Source organism: Tiliqua scincoides, chromosome 2 (genome assembly GCF_035046505.1).
Source record: "Tiliqua scincoides isolate rTilSci1 chromosome 2, rTilSci1.hap2, whole genome shotgun sequence".
Taxonomy (NCBI): Eukaryota; Metazoa; Chordata; class Lepidosauria; order Squamata; family Scincidae; genus Tiliqua; species Tiliqua scincoides.
In genome coordinates, this window is record NC_089822.1 from 70,101,382 (window position 1) to 70,118,673 (window position 17,292).

Consider the following 17,292-nt stretch of genomic DNA (forward strand, 5'->3'; position numbering starts at 1 on the left):
AGGCCTGGGTTGGGAATTTGGCTATATACAATGTTCTTTCAATGTCTTGAAGAGCACCGGCACTAGTACTTTTCAAAAACTATCCTGGCATACGCTGACATGTATACACTGGCATACACTGGCATACATTGTTCTGTTATCAGCAGTTACTGCATTTGGAAGGCTGTCTGCCAAAGACTGAGGTCTGTGCTATTTCTTAACCTTCCTAAAGTGTAATTCTGTTCTGTTCCTCTCTATTTGTGTCTGCTTTGTTTTGGGGGAACATGGTTGAATATTACATGGACATGGTGTGAGTTTGACTGTGAGCTATCTTTGTGTCTGTGAAGCTTGACTTGACACCTGAAACAGGTGTGAAGAACAGAAGATACTGGGCACCCTGTTCTCTTTTTAATGTTTCAGTTCTATTTGCTGTTATTAGCTGTAAATCAGGCAGCCTGTTATTTCCTCAGAAAGGGTTGAGAGATAATGATCTTCTGAAACAGTGAAGTGACCACTTTTGAAACAATACAAAAATATTCTTGCTGCATTTCTGCATGAGGTTTAAATGAGCTGGGGAATTAGATTCCCTTTGTCCTTTTTCATTGCTCAGGTTGGCCTGCTTTAGTTCTGCTAAGCGTGCTGTACCAAGATTGCACCAAGTTTCAGTTTAAGTATTGGTGTAGTAGAGCTTTGCCAGTCTTAAGAGACCAATCCTATCTGTTTGCCCTCTACCAGTGCAGCCACGCCTAAAAGGCACACACTGTATCCAGTGTGCAGGGGGAATCAGGAAGCTTCAGAGGGGAAAGGGGATTGTTTCACCTTACCCCTCCATAAGCCTCCAGCTCTGCAGTGGGTCTTCTTGGACCTGTTCCATCTCTGTAGCTGGTGGAAGTTCAAGGAGAAATAAAGGTTGGGAAGGCTTGGAAAAATAGGTGATAGGATCCAGCATGCACCATTGTTGCCAGATCTGCCCCCATGGTTGACATACCTGGACTGACAGGCATGATGGGTTCTGGTGGTGAAGTTGAATCATTGCTGTTTCTTGTGGCAGTGCTTGCATAGTAGCTGCTTTGTGTTCCTTTGGCAGTTATTTTACAAGAGCAGTAGCTTCTTCTGCTGTCATAAAACCCTGTTCCCAACATCCCAGCCGTGGATAGAATGGGCAGTTACAGTGCAATCCTATGCATGTCTACTCAGCATACATGCTCTTGAGTTCAGTGGGACTTACTCCCAGGTAAGTGTATAAGATTGCAGCCTTGGGCATTTCATTGGTTTATTTGTTCATCTGATCTTAAACCTGAACTTTTTTTGACATGATTTAAATCTCTATATAAGTGTTTCTGTGTTTAAAATTAATTATGGAAGGTCAAAAAATTACAGACATCAGCATTCTGGCTAATAAAATGTACACTACATTTTATCTCCACTTACATAGACTGTTAAAAGTTTGCAGTATTTCAGAGCACATCTTACCCTGATTGGAGAAGGCTGACGTAGAACAAATGAGTCTTGAATAAGTGAAACGCACTCCAGCTTTCCAGTGACAAAATAATTGTCTTGCCCAGATTTTCCAGGCTACAGCTGTACCACTTTTTGGGGGGTCAGAGGGAATTGCTACTGGATAGGAAACTAAAAAAGAGTAAGAAGTACTTGCTGCAGATACTCAGCTATAAGTCTATCTGATAGATAAGTCAAGGGCAGGTTTTGATTTAAAAAAAATTCATGGAATATTTTTTGACCCTCAGATAAGTTGGGTGGGAGGAGGGGTTTAAACTTAGGGGAGTGCCTGACTATAATTTTGTCTGATTTTACCCAAGGCCAGATCCTGAAAAATAACAGTAATTGTTACCTAAGGAATTGTATAGTTTCTAATTTATTAAAAATATAGTAAAAGATCATAAGAAATGTTTTTATTCATTAACTTTTTAAATTCTGTTTTTCACAATTTCTGAGTGAGTGCACTGTAAACAACATGCCAGTAGAACCATTAATCAAATCCTCTTAGGTGTCTGGTGTTTTAAGGCAGAGGCTCAACATCTAACATGCAACTTGTAACACATAACTGGGAGTGTGCAATTCAGTTCACAGCAGAGAGAAAGCAACAAGGACTGAGTGTGAGCAAGCACAGCTACACATAGTTGCAACTTGATTTACTCAGAAGTAGACCCATTGCTTTCCATGGGTGTTATTCTTAAGTTGTGGTGCACTGAATTGTAGCCTTGGACTTTGTTTCTGATGGAAATGAGGATTACATTTACTGGTGTTTTAAAAACCAGATCTCTGCCCAACATTTGCAAAATGGTGCAAAATGTTTGTAGAACATTTGAAAAATTGTGCACAAGGGTTTGGTGTGATCCTGCCAAAGAGAACAAGGCTTGCTTGATTTAAACGGAAGCCTTGAGCCCTGGCTAACTTTTGACTCAGGACTGAAAGTGTTAACTTTGGCTGCAGCTTTCAGCCTCATTGCCCTGGAGACATATAGCTCTCTAATTATCTCTGCATTGTCCTCTTGCTCTCCCTCTTCCTGAATATTCCTTATAAGAAGATAAGAGATTATTTACAGTTGATTATTGGCAGAAATTTCTAGTCTTATGGGTGAGTATCTGTGGTAGGCACAGATCCTATACTCACAGCTTCCTGGGTGTAAATTCCATTGACACAATGGGACTAACTTCTGAGTAAACCTGTATAGAATTTCTCTGGTAGTTGTACTGACCACTTTGCAAGGAAACTTAAGCAGACTCCTCTACTTTATTGTACATCATTGTTGGGAAACATACTGCATTACATAATCAAACCAGGGCAAAAGCATTCAATTGAAGAAGAATGTAGTTTTTGAGGGAAGTTGATTGAACTTGATTTGCTCACTGCTTAGTTATGCTTTACTTAATAAATTTGCAGATCTCTTCTCTGTTGGCAAACTTGGTTGCTTTGTTGGTGCCTCCACAGTTGAGACCTCCCAGGAATTACTGGTTCTTTGGGGAACTTTCTTCTTTGCTATAGTTTTCAATCTTCTCATGAAGTGTAGTCCGGTAGCATATATGTTGTAAAATATGCTAAGTTAGTGGTGCTGAAACTTTGTGCTATTTAGAATGTTTAACAACTTAGTTACCAACACATACAAAAAATTTAGCCATATACTGTGTATCTTTTATTTTATTTGAATAACAATATACCCATGGTAGAATTTTCACACCAGTGTGCCATCAGTTTCTCATGTACTGAGGATTCTACCCAACTTTTTGTTAGCCCTACTGATTCTAAGAGGTGTTACCTGGCCTTCCAATAAGTGATTAACCACAAGAGTTAGTCAGCATTTCCAAGCCAGTAGTAATCTGCTTTCTTAAGCCCCAGGAACAATTCGCAGACACCTAATCACTGCTTTTAGAATTTTTGGTGACTCAGATTCACATTTTCAGAGGCCAGGAAGCTAGCAGCCAGCCTTGCTAAAAAGACAGCATCAAATTTTGAATAAACCAAGGAAGCAAAGTATCTGCAGGACCAGGAAAAAGACTAGCATTTGCAAGCTTGCTCTATGCATTCTTATGAGGTCAGTGTCTGGTCTCCTTAGTAGCAGGGAATTTTCTACTTGAGAAGTGTACAAAAAAGGTGAGTGTTTAGTTTGTGTTTCAGGATTAACATTGTCTCTGCATAAAACTTATGCATTCATGTTTACTGTATAGCAATATTACGTAGGTAAACAATATTTTTAAAAAAAGTTGTGAACAAACAATCTCATTTGTGACTATGGGTGCCTACTTTGTTCAAGAAACAAGTGAAATTTTTTTCTAAATTTATTTTGCATGAAAAGTTCTTCTCAGAGTCATCCTCTTAACCAAATTAATAAATTTGGCGCGGGCGCATAAAAATCCACCTTTCTTATGGAAACACATTTATTGGGGTGTTAAGAACACTCCAAAGACACTAAAGAGTTGTGGGTTTTTTGTCAGGTTATCATCTTCACCAACACTGATTGTCAAAACCCCCCTGAGTTACCTGGGGGAGACCCAGGTGGAACAGGGTGAGAGGGGTGCTTGAGGTGAGGAGGAGGCAGACCCCGAGGTCAGCTGCAGGAGGAATATTGGCCTGGAAAGTCAGGAAAGGGAGGAGGGGGAAAGTGCATGAGGCCCCAATCTTTTAACCATCCCAGGGAGGAAGGGGTGGGGCCTGGTGGGGGCAGTCACCAGCATAAAACCCAGCCGGCCCAGGGTGTCTGGGCTAGGCAGCTGGCTGGAGCAGAAACCGACCTGCCTGGGAGCCCAGAAGCCCCAGCAGATGGGGAGAAGGACCAGGGTGGCACAACCCCTTTACCCCACATTTCTTTCTGAGGCCCCAGCGGCTGGTTCATTGTTGGAGTTGGAACTCCTGGTGTCCCATCACTCACAACTCAGGAGGGTCCCCCCCCCGCAACCCAGGGTCCCACACTGATATTCACTGATCTATTAAAGCTCTACGGTCCAGCAACGTATTTTGATGCAGCAGATTAGCTTGGCCACTCTTACTTGAAATTAAAATGTGAATTGCCTAAAGTTACTCAAAAGTAACTTGGTCTGTGACGCACCTTAAGACCTTTGCAACTGTTTTCTTTAGTCACCTGCTGTAGTAATAGAGATGCAGACTTTTCCCCAACAGATGCAAAAGATGACAAGTGCCCGGGTCTAAAAAGGTCATGTAGATCTTGTGCCCTGTTGCATACACCCATTAAGCTTGGCAAAGAAAAGCATCATGTGGTTTCTCTGAACAGGATGCAGGCAATGTTATTTATGGATGCATTTTCTAACAGCGTTTCAGTGTGCAGTATTACTGTTAGTATTTTGTTTTACTCTTCCAAGCAGTTGCTGAGTATGTACTGGAAACATTGGAACAATGTTCTCCAGTTTCTGAAACGGCCTCTCCAAAATTTATATTTATTGAAATAGCACTAACTTTGGAAGTTTGTAAGTATTTATTTTGAATTTTCTAACTTGGACATATGCTTCCACTTTTTAAATAGTTGCTTTTTGTTGTAAAATTTGAAGTACTTTTTGGTCTAAAAATATCTGGAAACATTTTCTCTCAACATCAGTTGCTTAGAGGACTCTTTAAATCCAGCTGGTGGGATACATACCCCCAAATAAAGAAGTCAAACAGTGTACAATTAAAGTGACTTGCCTCACAACTTGCATTTTAAATTGTATCTCTTTTGTTCTTGTTTTAGTGACTGTGTAACATGCAAGCCATTGATCCCCGGGGGAGTTCTCCTGCCTTCCTTCAACCTCAGAACGGAAGCAACCATAAATCTTCTGGATATGTCCCAGGAAGAATTGCCCCCTTTCGTCCTCCACCCCCTCCAAAGAACTATGCTTCAGCCAAATTTACCTCTGCAAGGCAGGAAGCTCATGCAACAGTAACCTCCTCAGCAGATGAGTATCGCTATCGAGCAGAAGCAAGCAGAAAGAAAAGGCACAAAAATACACTCATTTGCTTTGCCATGTCAAGCTTTTCATTTTTTATTGCACTTGCTATTATTTTGGGGATAGCATCAAGATATGCTCCTGATGGTGAGTTGTTGTTTTTAGTTTTCTGTTGACTTTTGTCCACCTGAATAAGGTGTGCCTGAATTCAGGAGTGCCTGAATAATGTAGGCACTCCTAAGCCTATATAAAGTGTGTGCCGCGATGCTTTGGTATGCTGCAGAAAGCAGCCAGAGGCACCACAGCATCCTTTCTTTCCTTTGTGAACCAATTCTTGTTAGCATTGAGTGACACTAGAAGTGGGTGGAGGGCTGCAGTCAGTGCAGCTCTAACAAAAAGCAACTTACAGATCCCTCCATTGCACAAATGTCACTCATTGATGTCACTGTTTGAGTCTGGCTGTCTCCTGCGCTGTCCACTTCCTGTTAGCACCACACTGATTGCTGCTCTCTACTCTGCTTCCTGTTAGCATTACACAGTCCTGCAGGAAGTGGGTTGGAGAGCTGCAATCAATGTGATATTAATAGGAAGCAGACAGCACAGGAGACAATGACAGGAGAGCTTTAAACAGAGTAAGTCTTTTGTGTGATGGGGGATTACTTTCCTTCCCTGTATTTTCTGAGGAGTACGGGAGGCCCAGACTCCATTTCCCATTTTACTGTGCCATGGGAGAATTTTGTATACACATACAACTATTGTATGCACAAACCCGTAAGAAAAGGTGCTTCTGAGTGTGTAAAGCAGCAATTTTCAACCACTGTGATGTGGCACACTGGTGTGCCACGGATGGTATGCAGGTGTGCTGTGGGAGTCTGGAGAGGGTCATTTATTAGTAGGGCAATTGAGGAATTTGAGCCTCCTATCAGCAGTATGGTGTGCCCTGTCAGTGGTCAAAATACTGATGATGTGCCTTGACAATTTTGTCAGTTTGTGCCTGTCTCTTAAGTGCACCACCCGTTTTCAGCTCCTTTGCTTGATTCCTGAGAGCCATGGGTCAAGGGAGCCATGAGTGGAAAAAGTTTGGAACCACTAGACTAACCCATGGGGTGGTTCTTCAGGTTGTAACCTGAAGCTTGCACTGTCCTCCTTGGTGGACTTAGATTTTTGTGACTGATAGAACGTTATGGGCATATAAATGGTGAAATATTTTTTTCTACCTGCCACATAGTTGTATAAAATGTACAGAAACCCCTTAAAAAAATTTGGGTTGTTTGAAGAATGAGTGAGAGTGGTACTGTGATATGTTTTCTGAATTGTTTGCCTGGGTTTCAACCACTGTATTGTGGGAGGCTCAGCTGTTCATGTAATTTGCTTTGTGTAGATTTAAGAACATAAGAGCAGCCCCGCTGGTTCAGGCCATAGACCCATCTAGTCCATCTTCCTGTATCTCACAGCGGCCCACCAAATGCCCCAGGGAGCACACCAGATAACAAGAGACCTGGTGCCCTCCCTTGCATCTGGCATTCTGACATAGCCCATTTCTAAAATCAGGAGGTTGCACATACACATCATGGCTTGTAACCCATAATGGATTTTTCCTCCAGAAACTTGTCCAATCCCCTTTTAAAGGCATCCAGGCCAGATTTAGAGTTCTGTTGATGTTTTGTTTTTAAAAAATGCTTGGCTACTTTGATAAGTGATCTGTTTTGCATCAATTGTTCATGACTTGGCTCCCTTCCTTAATTACAAATCATCTGTCAAACCAGTGAACTTCCTGTTGGGCACTATGGCTCATAGAAAGTACCCAACTTTAGTTTGAAGTTAGGATATCAGACTAGCAGCCCAATCCTATCATTTCCCCTGCCATAGCATGCAGCTACACAAAACAGGTTGCACTGAATGCTATGGTTCAATGTGGAAAGGTAAGGAAAAGTATTTTCCCTTAACCCTCTGTAAGCTCCTTGACTGTCAGTTGGTCTTCTCATACTGCATCAGCTCTTTAGCTGGTGGAAGTCCAAGGAGATGGAGCATGTTGGTTCACTCTGGAGGGGTTAGCATCTGGCACAATTTGTCTATGCTGGGTAGTCAGCCCCTCCTGCTTCTGATATGCCCCTGGCCCTCCCTCCATTCTCCTCCACTCTTCCCATCCCTCTCTCAGTTCTGCCCACCCTACTGACTTACTGGTGGCCCTACCGATTTACAGGTGGTGCACTTCGCTGGTGGTCGCAAATTGCAGGAAGCGGAGCATTACTGTCATTTTGAGTGCTGCTGCAGGAGGCGGCAGTCAGCTTTGCAATCAACAATGAAGTGTTGTATGATGCACTCACACCATCAGTGTCTTGTCATGAAACACTGCGAAACATTCTTACCACCTCCAGCATCCTCATGCTGCCCCTTTCCTCAGTACCCCTCCATGTATTCAGTCACTCCCCCTGCCCAAGGGGTGGTACTGCCCACTTTGGGAGCCACTGATTTAGTGGTTTCAACAATGCCTATTATATTCTGCCTGTCTCCTGATTGTTGAAAGGGAGGAAATGCTTTTCACCAAGGTACTGATCTGTGCTGCCTTTTTATTGCTTTATAAAGGCACTGCTCATTATGCATAGTTTTGAATTATGTCAGGGATCAGTCTCTTTGGGGCTCAGTATCTTTGGTTGCATTGTCTTCCCACTGTGCTTGCTCTATCAGCTCCCTGAGAGTTGATAATGCTGTCTGTGTTATGAGTAAGAATAACAGCAGCATGTATTTGGCAGCTGCTCAGTAGCCTTGGAACTTCTTACAGACAAGTCTGCCGCAGTCCAAGCATGGGCTTCTTCTAGACATAAAACCTACTTATTTGATTTGGCATTTAGTGATTGCAGGTAATAATAAAAACACATTCTGTCCTTATCAGTTCTGGGCTGCACTCCTAAGTAAACTCACTTGGAAGTAAAGCCCATTGGAATTGGTGGGCTTTATTTCTGAGTCAGCATGGTCAGTATCAAACTGTGAGAATAACTTTTGACATGTTTACGATGGAGTGATGGAATTGGCACTGAGGGAAAGGAGTGCATTAGAATTCTAAATAAATGTGTCTTTTGTAGAAAAATCTGGGTTTTTTTTAAAGCATTTCCATTTAAAACTGAATCTATCATTACCAAGCTGTATCTGATGACTTCAAAAGTTACCAGAAATTGTAGACTTTATAAAACTCAGCAGTTCATTGGTGTCATTGGCAGCTTCCCTTCTAAAGCAAATAGCAGCCATGCAGAGTAGAGGGGAGGTTTAAATCTTCTGCCAGGTTCTCAGTCTGTATTGGGCCTTCCATGGCTGCTGCTATCATTTAAAAGTGTGTGTGTGTGTGTGTACACATACACACATACATTAATCATATATACCAGTATTTCTCAAACTGTGGGTTGGGACACTGGGTGGGTCGCAAGCCAATTTCAGGTAGGTCCCCATTCAGTTCAGTATCTTATTTTTCATATATTAGACTTGTTCTACCATGGTATGTGACTGGATTTGGGGAAAAGTTACAGACCTGTGCTTTTAACAAGCTACTATGTATATTCTTTTAACAATGATAGTCAATTCAATGGGACTTACTCCTGGGTAAGTGTGGGTAGGATTGGAGCCTAGGATTGTTAAAAATTTTCCTGCTTGATGATGTCACTTCCGGTCATGACATCACTTCTGGTGGGTCCTGACAGATTCTCATTCAAAAAAGTGGGTATTGGTGCTAAATGTGTGAGAACTACTGATATATATGTATGATTAACTTCACAGCTGGTTTGTTGCCTTGTTTTAATATATTATTATTATTATTATTATTATTATTATTACAGATATTTATATACCGCCTTTCTGGTCATTGGATTACTCCTCTTACTTTATTCAAGGAGGTTCACATAAGCAGGCTATCTCTAAATCCCCGAGGGCATTTTTACATTATCAGAAAGGTTCTAACAATATCAGAAACATTCTATGTTTAAAGAACTGCACAACATTTCAGATAGATCTTTCATGGTCTGGTCTCACTTCTGACCCCCAGTTGCCTCCCACGCTGGCTGACAAGCAGCTCCTTCATCTCTCACTTGAAGGGTAGCCAAGATGCTCGTTTGCTCACACCAAAGAGTAGGGGTTTGAGACTTTAGTTTTACAAGTTCCAATTCTGTACATAAAGCTGTGTTATCTAGTGCTTAACCAAGTGGCATACTCAATTAACTGACATCTCCAGAAGTAGGCAGAGAAGCCAGTTAACTGGTTAAAGAAGCTGTGCACCCACCTCCAGGCTCCCTCCGTCACTTACCTGACAGGGCTCCCTCTGTGGTGCCTCTCTGCCCTCCCTTCCTTTAGGACTGGAGGTGTTCCAGGTCCGCCACACAAGGACCATTTAAAAGAATTTCTCTGCTCTTAAAGGGTCCTTTGTGTAGGGAAGGAGGAGGGTGGAGAGGTATCGCAGAGGGAGCCCTGTCAGGTATGGTGGGAGCACAGGGAGCCCTCTGAGTGATGAAAGCTATGTTAACATTGGGTTATCTGGCATCCCCTGTGTGTGCCAGATGACTTTTACTGTACCATTTTTGACTAGTATTGCCCTCTCTGTGGAGGACTCATTTATGTGGCACATGGCACCTCACTACAAAGTCCTGAGTTGTTGTTCCAGTTACTGCTCTTTACAGCCTCCCTCCTCCCTCCCCAAACTGTACTTCCATAGGAAAGACCTAGGCTGCCACACAGTCGCTCCTTTTTGGCACCCCAGCCATCTCCACTTCCAGTGCAGTTGGACTTGGCAAACGGGCCTCCCCTGGCAACAGTAGTACCTCACACTTGTATTTAGAATGATCCACAAGACCAAGTACCAACAGTGATTCTTGTAGCACTGATTTAAATTTGAAGACAGAGAAATTCATCTCCTCAAATAAGTAAAAAAAAGGAAATAGGAGAATGGAATGCAAGTGAAAGTTACCATGTTGTTGGAAACCACTAGGATTAGGGAGTGAGTAATTTACATTGCATTTTCCAGTTTAGGAATTGTAGTAGAAGAAGAGTCCTGGTCTAAAAATTCATCTGTTGTAACATTGTTTCCAATAGTGGCCAGCTACTTGTGAGTGGTGCTGTGTCCTATCTAACGTAGTTGGCTTATTTCCCTACAAACTAAGCATATAGGAGTCAAGGGTAAACTATACATTGTATGGTAGTGCACATAATTTAATCCAAGTAGATTTGTATCTAAAATGCTTTTTAAAAAATGTTTTGTTTTAGATTATGTTTAACAGCTGTAGTTAAACTGTTTGTTTTAGATTGTTCTTATTGATAGTGTTTAGTTTATTTTTGGTAAGTGGTCTTGATCATTATTAAAGTAACGGAAGGGTGGGGTATAAACATTTATCATAGATTTTATACAATTATGTGTTACAGCGAAGGAAAACTGGCATTTATAAATATTTATAAGCAAAAAGGTAAACCCAAGTAATGAGGAATGAGTTCTATCAGCACCAACCAAATAGGTTTAATAACAGGAAGCGATTTGTAATAGTCAGCTGGATCAGATTGTAGTATGTCCCTAGAGAAAGAGAGAGAGTTTGGTATTTGTAATTGTATTGAATCAAAGCAAAGCATTAGCGGGAAACATTGTGAATCACTGGGGAAGAGGGGTGAAGGGGAATGGGCAGGATATCCTAATGAGTCAGGAACTTTATGATAATGCCTTGAGTCATTCTCATTGGTCACTGGAATAAGCTAAGAGTTGTAGTTTTGTTGGTTTTTACTGACAAAATAAAAAAAATGTAATTCCAGTTTCTCAGTTTGTAACAGGAAAGATGGGTATTTTAGTATGGAAATTTGGGAATTGATACAGAAGATATAAGTTGTGCTGCAACACTAGGATAGTGAAATATTCTATGGCTTTAAAAAGTCTTGCAGTAATAAGTCAGAAAAGTCTTATGACCTTGCCAGATGGGAAATTGGTTTTTGCTGACTCTTGAAATAACTGGAGACGTTGTTGTCTGAAAATGAATTGGTTAAGAAGGGAAACAGTGTCTATTGATTTCCTAGTGAGAGAATATGAATCATCTTATAGCAAAAGTCCTGATGCAGATTGAAAGGAGGTGATAGTTTAGTTTTCCTATTAAATTTGTGTGAATTGGATAGAAAATTGGTTTCTTAACGTTCTTGAAAAGCAGGTTTTGAGAAGTCCTCCTATTTGAAGAATACTGTACTTGTAGGGGACCATGCCAGAGATGGAGTTTTTTTGTTTGTTTTAATTTTTGGGAATGTTCTATTCTCCAGGCAGTGGGCTAGAAGTGTGTTTGTCAGTGTCACCTGCTCAAGTGTAGTTTAGAAATTACATTCAAAATGTGCGCAATACACACAATACCATACATAAATACTATACATATATGTATGCAAGAAATATTACTTAATTTTTAAAAAATACCATGAATGTGTTTTTGTGTTATGTGAAATGGAGAACTTTATGCCCCGTTAACTTTAAGTGGGATATCTTAAAAAAAACAAACTGTGAAGTCAAAGGGGTTGGATAAAATTGGTTCAGAGCCTAAAACTGGCCAGTGAGTCACAAGTTTTCTATCTCTATTCTAAAGGCTTTCTTGACTACGTGCTTCAGTTTTGTTTTCCATTATGTTGCAGAGAACTGTCCAGATCAGAATCCTCGTCTTACAAACTGGAATCCTGGGCATGACAGAGAAAAGAAAGTTGTACTCAAACAGGGAGATTTGTTTCGTCTGAATATGGATGCTACAGTACACTCTATAGTCATACAGAATGGGGGTATGTAAATCACTATCACAGATTCAGTGTATCTTGATTCATACAGCATATTATGGTGTCTCCACTCTTGTTAATGTCTTCATCCTGTTCAAGTATAAAGCAAAGAATGTGTAGGGTCTTTTTTATTTTAATAGTAATGCAAGCTGTTTTATACCAATTCATATCTAGTCAGTATACTGACTGGCAAGGCTCTCTGGAGTTTCAGCTAGGGGTCTGTTCTCTGATCCACCTGGATGTGCCAGCGATTAAATCTGGGACCTTTTCCATTCAGTTTGTGTAATCTGCCACAGAGTTACAGATCATTCCTTGGTGCGTAACCCAACTGGTGAACCCAACTGAATTCTCCCCTGCCTTCCTAACTTCTATCCCAGGGGTGTCAAACTTTTTTCATACCAAGGGCCGAATAGCATTCATGATGTCTGCTGAGGGCCGGAAGTGATGTCATTAAACAGGTCATAATAAAAAATAAGCACTTCTTTCTTACTTAGGAACTCATTAGCTGCAAACAACAAAAGAGAAAATACACAAATCTTGATCATATTTCAAGATATGAGAGTGCCCAGTTTTCATGTGGTCTGCCCTTTCAGCAGTAACACCATAGTACTGCTCAGCAAATGAGTGCCTGAGGGCTGGATAAAAAGTTTCCGCAGGCTGCAACTGACCACTGGGCCTTATGTTTGACACCCCTATTCTATCCCATTATCTCTTCTAACTTCTATCTTGTCCTCTTCCAGTTCTGATATCAGAAGTGAGCTGAGCTGATGAGCACAGGAAAGTGTGGAGAGTTTAACTTCCTTCATATACACAAGCCTTCTGTTGTAAATATCAGATTCTTCATTCCCATATATCAGGGGCGTCCAAACTTTTTGGCAGGAGGGCCACATCATCTCTCTGACACTGTGTCGGGGCCAGAAAAAAATAATTTACATTTCAAATTTGAATAAATTTACATAAATATATTAGAGATGGAACTTATATGAATGAATGAAGGTCTTCAAGACCTATAAAAGGCCTTGCAAGGCTGGCCTTTCTTCTGATACTGCTGCTGCATCACAGATGTGAAACAGCAAGCAGTAGTGGAAGCCCACAGCTCACACAAGAGGTTGAACAGTCACCCTCACAGTGAGAGCAGTTGTGTCAGGCCAGCATGGGCTCCAGCAAGTCTCCGGAGGACCAGAGGCTCTTTGGAAACTGGGGGCTCCCCGCGGGCCTGATTGGGAGTCCCCAAGGACCGCAAATGAACCCTGGGCCAGGGTTTGGGCGCCCCTGCCATATATGAATGGGGCAGATACAGTGTGTCTGGCCGATCATGTCTAATTCCCCCTATAAAACATCATCCTGACCTTACCATTAATAGTTATGAAAAGCTGCATGTATACTAACTGAGAGGACAACATGAGTAAGGAACATGAGCAAAACTTAATAAATAAATTTCATAGTTTCTTCCTATCCACCTAAGGTAACTTCTACCAAAGCACATTAATAATGGTGTGAACAAATTGTGATTTTTTAAATACTTATTGCCTGTGATACTATGCATCTTTAAAAAAAACAAAAAACTGAACAATTTCTCTGTTCATTTTGGAATTGCACATGGATTGAATGATTGTGCCATGATGCAGAAAATGGTTAATTGAATTAAACTTGAATAAAGTTCATAATTTTGAGGGTAGGTGTTGCTTGGCTGGTGGTGATATTGTTGGGGGATGGGTTCACTTGTGGATTATAAATTGATTTTTTTGCTGCCTTCTGAACTAGTTTAATCATTGATTGTTTTACATGATTCACTTTTATTTTGACTGTTAATCACTTTGAGTCACCTAAAGTGAGGAGGTCAGGGTATAAATTTTTTAAAATAAATGAAGTAGCATTGTGGATTGACCCAGTTCAAACATATTATTGTATAATCGTGTTCTCACAATTTCTCTTACTGTAAATGCTGTTTGACACATTGGGTAAAACTATTTCCTTAAAATGTATTTTTGTAGTTGTGGGCATTAAATGAGTTTCAAGAAATTGCTCTTGTTTTCCTGTGAGTGATGGAAATTTGCATTGTAAAGATTACTGCTTATCTTGGTAGTTAATTATCTTGAATGTAAATGATAATGGAACAAACAAGGGAACAAACAGAGCATTGAATAACAATGCAGCTTTTGAAGAGAGTTGAAGTCAACTCTTCCAACAGGAAGCTTCCTCCCAGTTTACTTCCTGTGCAGTAAAGGCAAAATATCGCAGTTCTTTTCATAGGATTTAATCTACACTGTAAATAGGGGTCAGCAAAGTGAGAGTGTACACACTGAGCTATGGCCACAGACACTACTATCAAAAAGCTAAGAAAAAGAATTGGCAATTCTGGACAGAATTCCCCCCCCCCCCCCCAGATTATTTACTTGTGCCTTTACCCTCCCATATTTTTGCTCTTGGAAGTTTTGCTGATAATCTATGGGGGTGCTTTGGAATTTCCCATTCAACGATCAGTTTGTCTTTGCAACTGCTGTTTTTAGCTGTATCTTCGATCCTACTGTAGTGGCACCATATTACTAGCTGTCTCTCTTACACTCTGCCATCCTTATGATGTCTGCTGATCCTCGGAAGGCAAAAAATATGACTTTGGGGACTACTGCTTCCTCCTCCTTAAAAAGATCCTTGTTAAAACAGCTTTCTTGCTAGTTTCTCTGATTATTCTGTTGGCATGACCTGTTACCACATGAGTTGCTCCGAGTTTTGGGTACATTTCTTGCTGCTGTTCAATGTGCATCAAATAGAAACAGATTCAGTTGTTAACTTTTAGGTGTCCTACAGGGAAAGGTTTGCAAAGTGACTTTGCAAGGATATGCTCTGACTTGTAGCAAGAGGTGCAGCTCTTGTTCAGCTTCTTAGATCCATTCTTTGTGCTCTGTATTTGTCTGCACTGGTATTCCACAACATGCTTTGTAATACCCAGTTTCTCTTTGAAAATTTGCTTGTGTACTGAGATTTAATGTTCACTAATATTTAAATAGCTTTTTTTAGTGCAAAAATTAGTGTATTATTCTTGCAACAAAGCAAACATGTTATTGCTCAAAACATAGTTGGCTGCTATTTACTTAACAGGTTGCTTATTGTCTCCTGCAGGCTTACTTGTGTTTGGTGATGATGCACAAGGATCCATAAATATTACGCTGCGGACACGTTTCATCCTGATAAAGGATGGTGGAGCGCTTCATATTGGAGCAGAGAAATGTCGGTATAAATCCAAAGCAACTATAATCTTGTATGGCAAATTAAATGAAGGTGATTATGTGCCAACATTTGGCAAAAAGTTTGTGGGTGTGGGCCCTGGTGGAACACTGGAATTGCATGGAACTCAGAAGTTATCATGGACTTCCCTGTCAAAGACTCTGCCTTCTTCAGGACTTGCCTCTGGATCATATACCTTTGAAAAGGAGTTTTCTCGAGGTCTGAATGTGAGAGTTATTGACCAAGACACTGCACAAGTTTTGTTGACTGATAGATTTGATACTCATGATTATCAAAATGACAGCAGGAAACTCCAGGAATTTCTAAAAAGCCAACCTGTTGGATCCATTGTTGCTATTGCTGTGGGAGATTCAGCTGTTAAAAACCTGCTTGATGAAACCAGAACCACCATACAGAATCTTCTAGGAAGTACGCTCATCAAGGGATTGGCTTATAGGTAAAGGGAAAAAACCACATTCAATACCATGTCTTTTCTGAAAACCCAAATTTCTTATCTGAGAGTCATCTTGTAATATTGGTTATTCTGCACTTAGTCAAAAATATGACTTTTAGATTAAGCGTTTTGTTTTGGAATAAGCAAGGACATGTCACAGGGAGGGTTTTTAGTTTAATGCTTTGAAGATCTAAGCCTCTGAATTATAGCTACACTTCCTGTAGTATAAATCTGATATTCTTATAAAAATCACTCCAAACACATAATCCTGACCTTATCCACACAATTATATACACTCCACCAGCAAAACTCGAGCAAGGATATTACAATAAATTGTATGGAAGTCCAACACATCAGATAGTTATGTATTGTCAAAGGCACATCTTCCATTTTTTTAATGTATTCTTCAAAAGTGCCAGGGATCCAAATGTGTAAATTCCTTCCACTCAATATTTTTTCTTAACATTTTAGTTTTTTACTTCAGGAATTTTATACCAAGTGTTAGAAAATACTGAAGCAGAGTACCATACCACTGATTCTTGTTGTACCTTTTTGTATGTCTGTGTAATAGACATATTTTTGTCCAAAATATTGAGGAAGGGAGTGAAGGACACTAATAATGCAGTGGACTCTTGATATCCATAGGGGATCCATTCTAGGACACCCCCCCCCCCCATGGATTCTGAATTACAAGGATAATGAAATACAGAGAGGGACCAGCATGGCACCGCAGTTACTTACCTGTGGGCTGCACCTGGCTTCCGGAGGTTGCACATGGTTTCTCCTCAGAAGCTTCCTGGTCATGACTGGAAATCCTTTCTAGTTCGAATGCCTCCCAGATGCAACCACAAGTCACTATCTAGGAGATGTTCTGAGTCTTTCCAGCTGCAGGCCCAGCATCAGCAGATAAATCCACAGAACCCAAGCACACAGATTGATGATACAAGGGCTATTCAGCTGTAACAATAGGCCATGCTTCTGTATTATAAGTCCAAGCCAGCACACACCTCCAATTTGCATATTTCTGCTTTGCATTCAGTGATTGAAACTGCAATTGTTACCAAGGGCAATTTCTCCCAGTCTTTCTAAAAACACAAATTATTTTGCAAACTTAATTCTCTGATTTGCATCACTATCAACATACACAATGAAAGCCAGTTCTTTCCCCTGCTTAGAATGCTGCACAACTATAAATGCTATAATTGTTAATAGGTTACCACTATGCTTGTGCAGTAAAAGTAATGTGTGTGTAGAAAAATAATTTTCTGGGAAACAGTCATAAGATCTATTTGGAATGGTATTTCTTCCATGAAGATTTTGAACCCTGCCTCTCCTGTTCAGACTCCCTGAAGAGCTTTTATTCTGCTCTGGAATGGTACTAAAAGTGATGAGGAGAGAGGAAAGAAATCCAAGCACAATGATGGAATGTGCTCTGCTTGGTTAACATTTAGTTTTTATAGTCTCAAAATTGGTAAA

At 40.6% G+C, this 17,292-nt stretch overlaps 1 protein-coding gene across 3 annotated transcripts in view; it reads left to right on the top strand.

Annotated features, from left to right (window-relative positions):
- The window catches only part of CEMIP2 (cell migration inducing hyaluronidase 2), an 85,813-nt gene that overhangs the window by 15,901 nt on the left and 52,620 nt on the right, over nucleotides 1-17,292 (top strand). For 2 of the 3 annotated variants that reach the window (XM_066614097.1, XM_066614098.1), the window contains exons 2-4: nucleotides 5,177-5,519; nucleotides 12,003-12,143; nucleotides 15,258-15,819. In XM_066614097.1, coding sequence (XP_066470194.1) covers nucleotides 5,189-5,519; nucleotides 12,003-12,143; nucleotides 15,258-15,819 — 1,034 coding nt within the window. In that variant the 5' untranslated portion in view covers nucleotides 5,177-5,188. Of the gene's footprint in view, nucleotides 1-4,807; nucleotides 4,917-5,176; nucleotides 5,520-12,002; nucleotides 12,144-15,257; nucleotides 15,820-17,292 lie in introns of those variants that run through there. The other variant, XM_066614099.1, reaches the window with a different exon arrangement.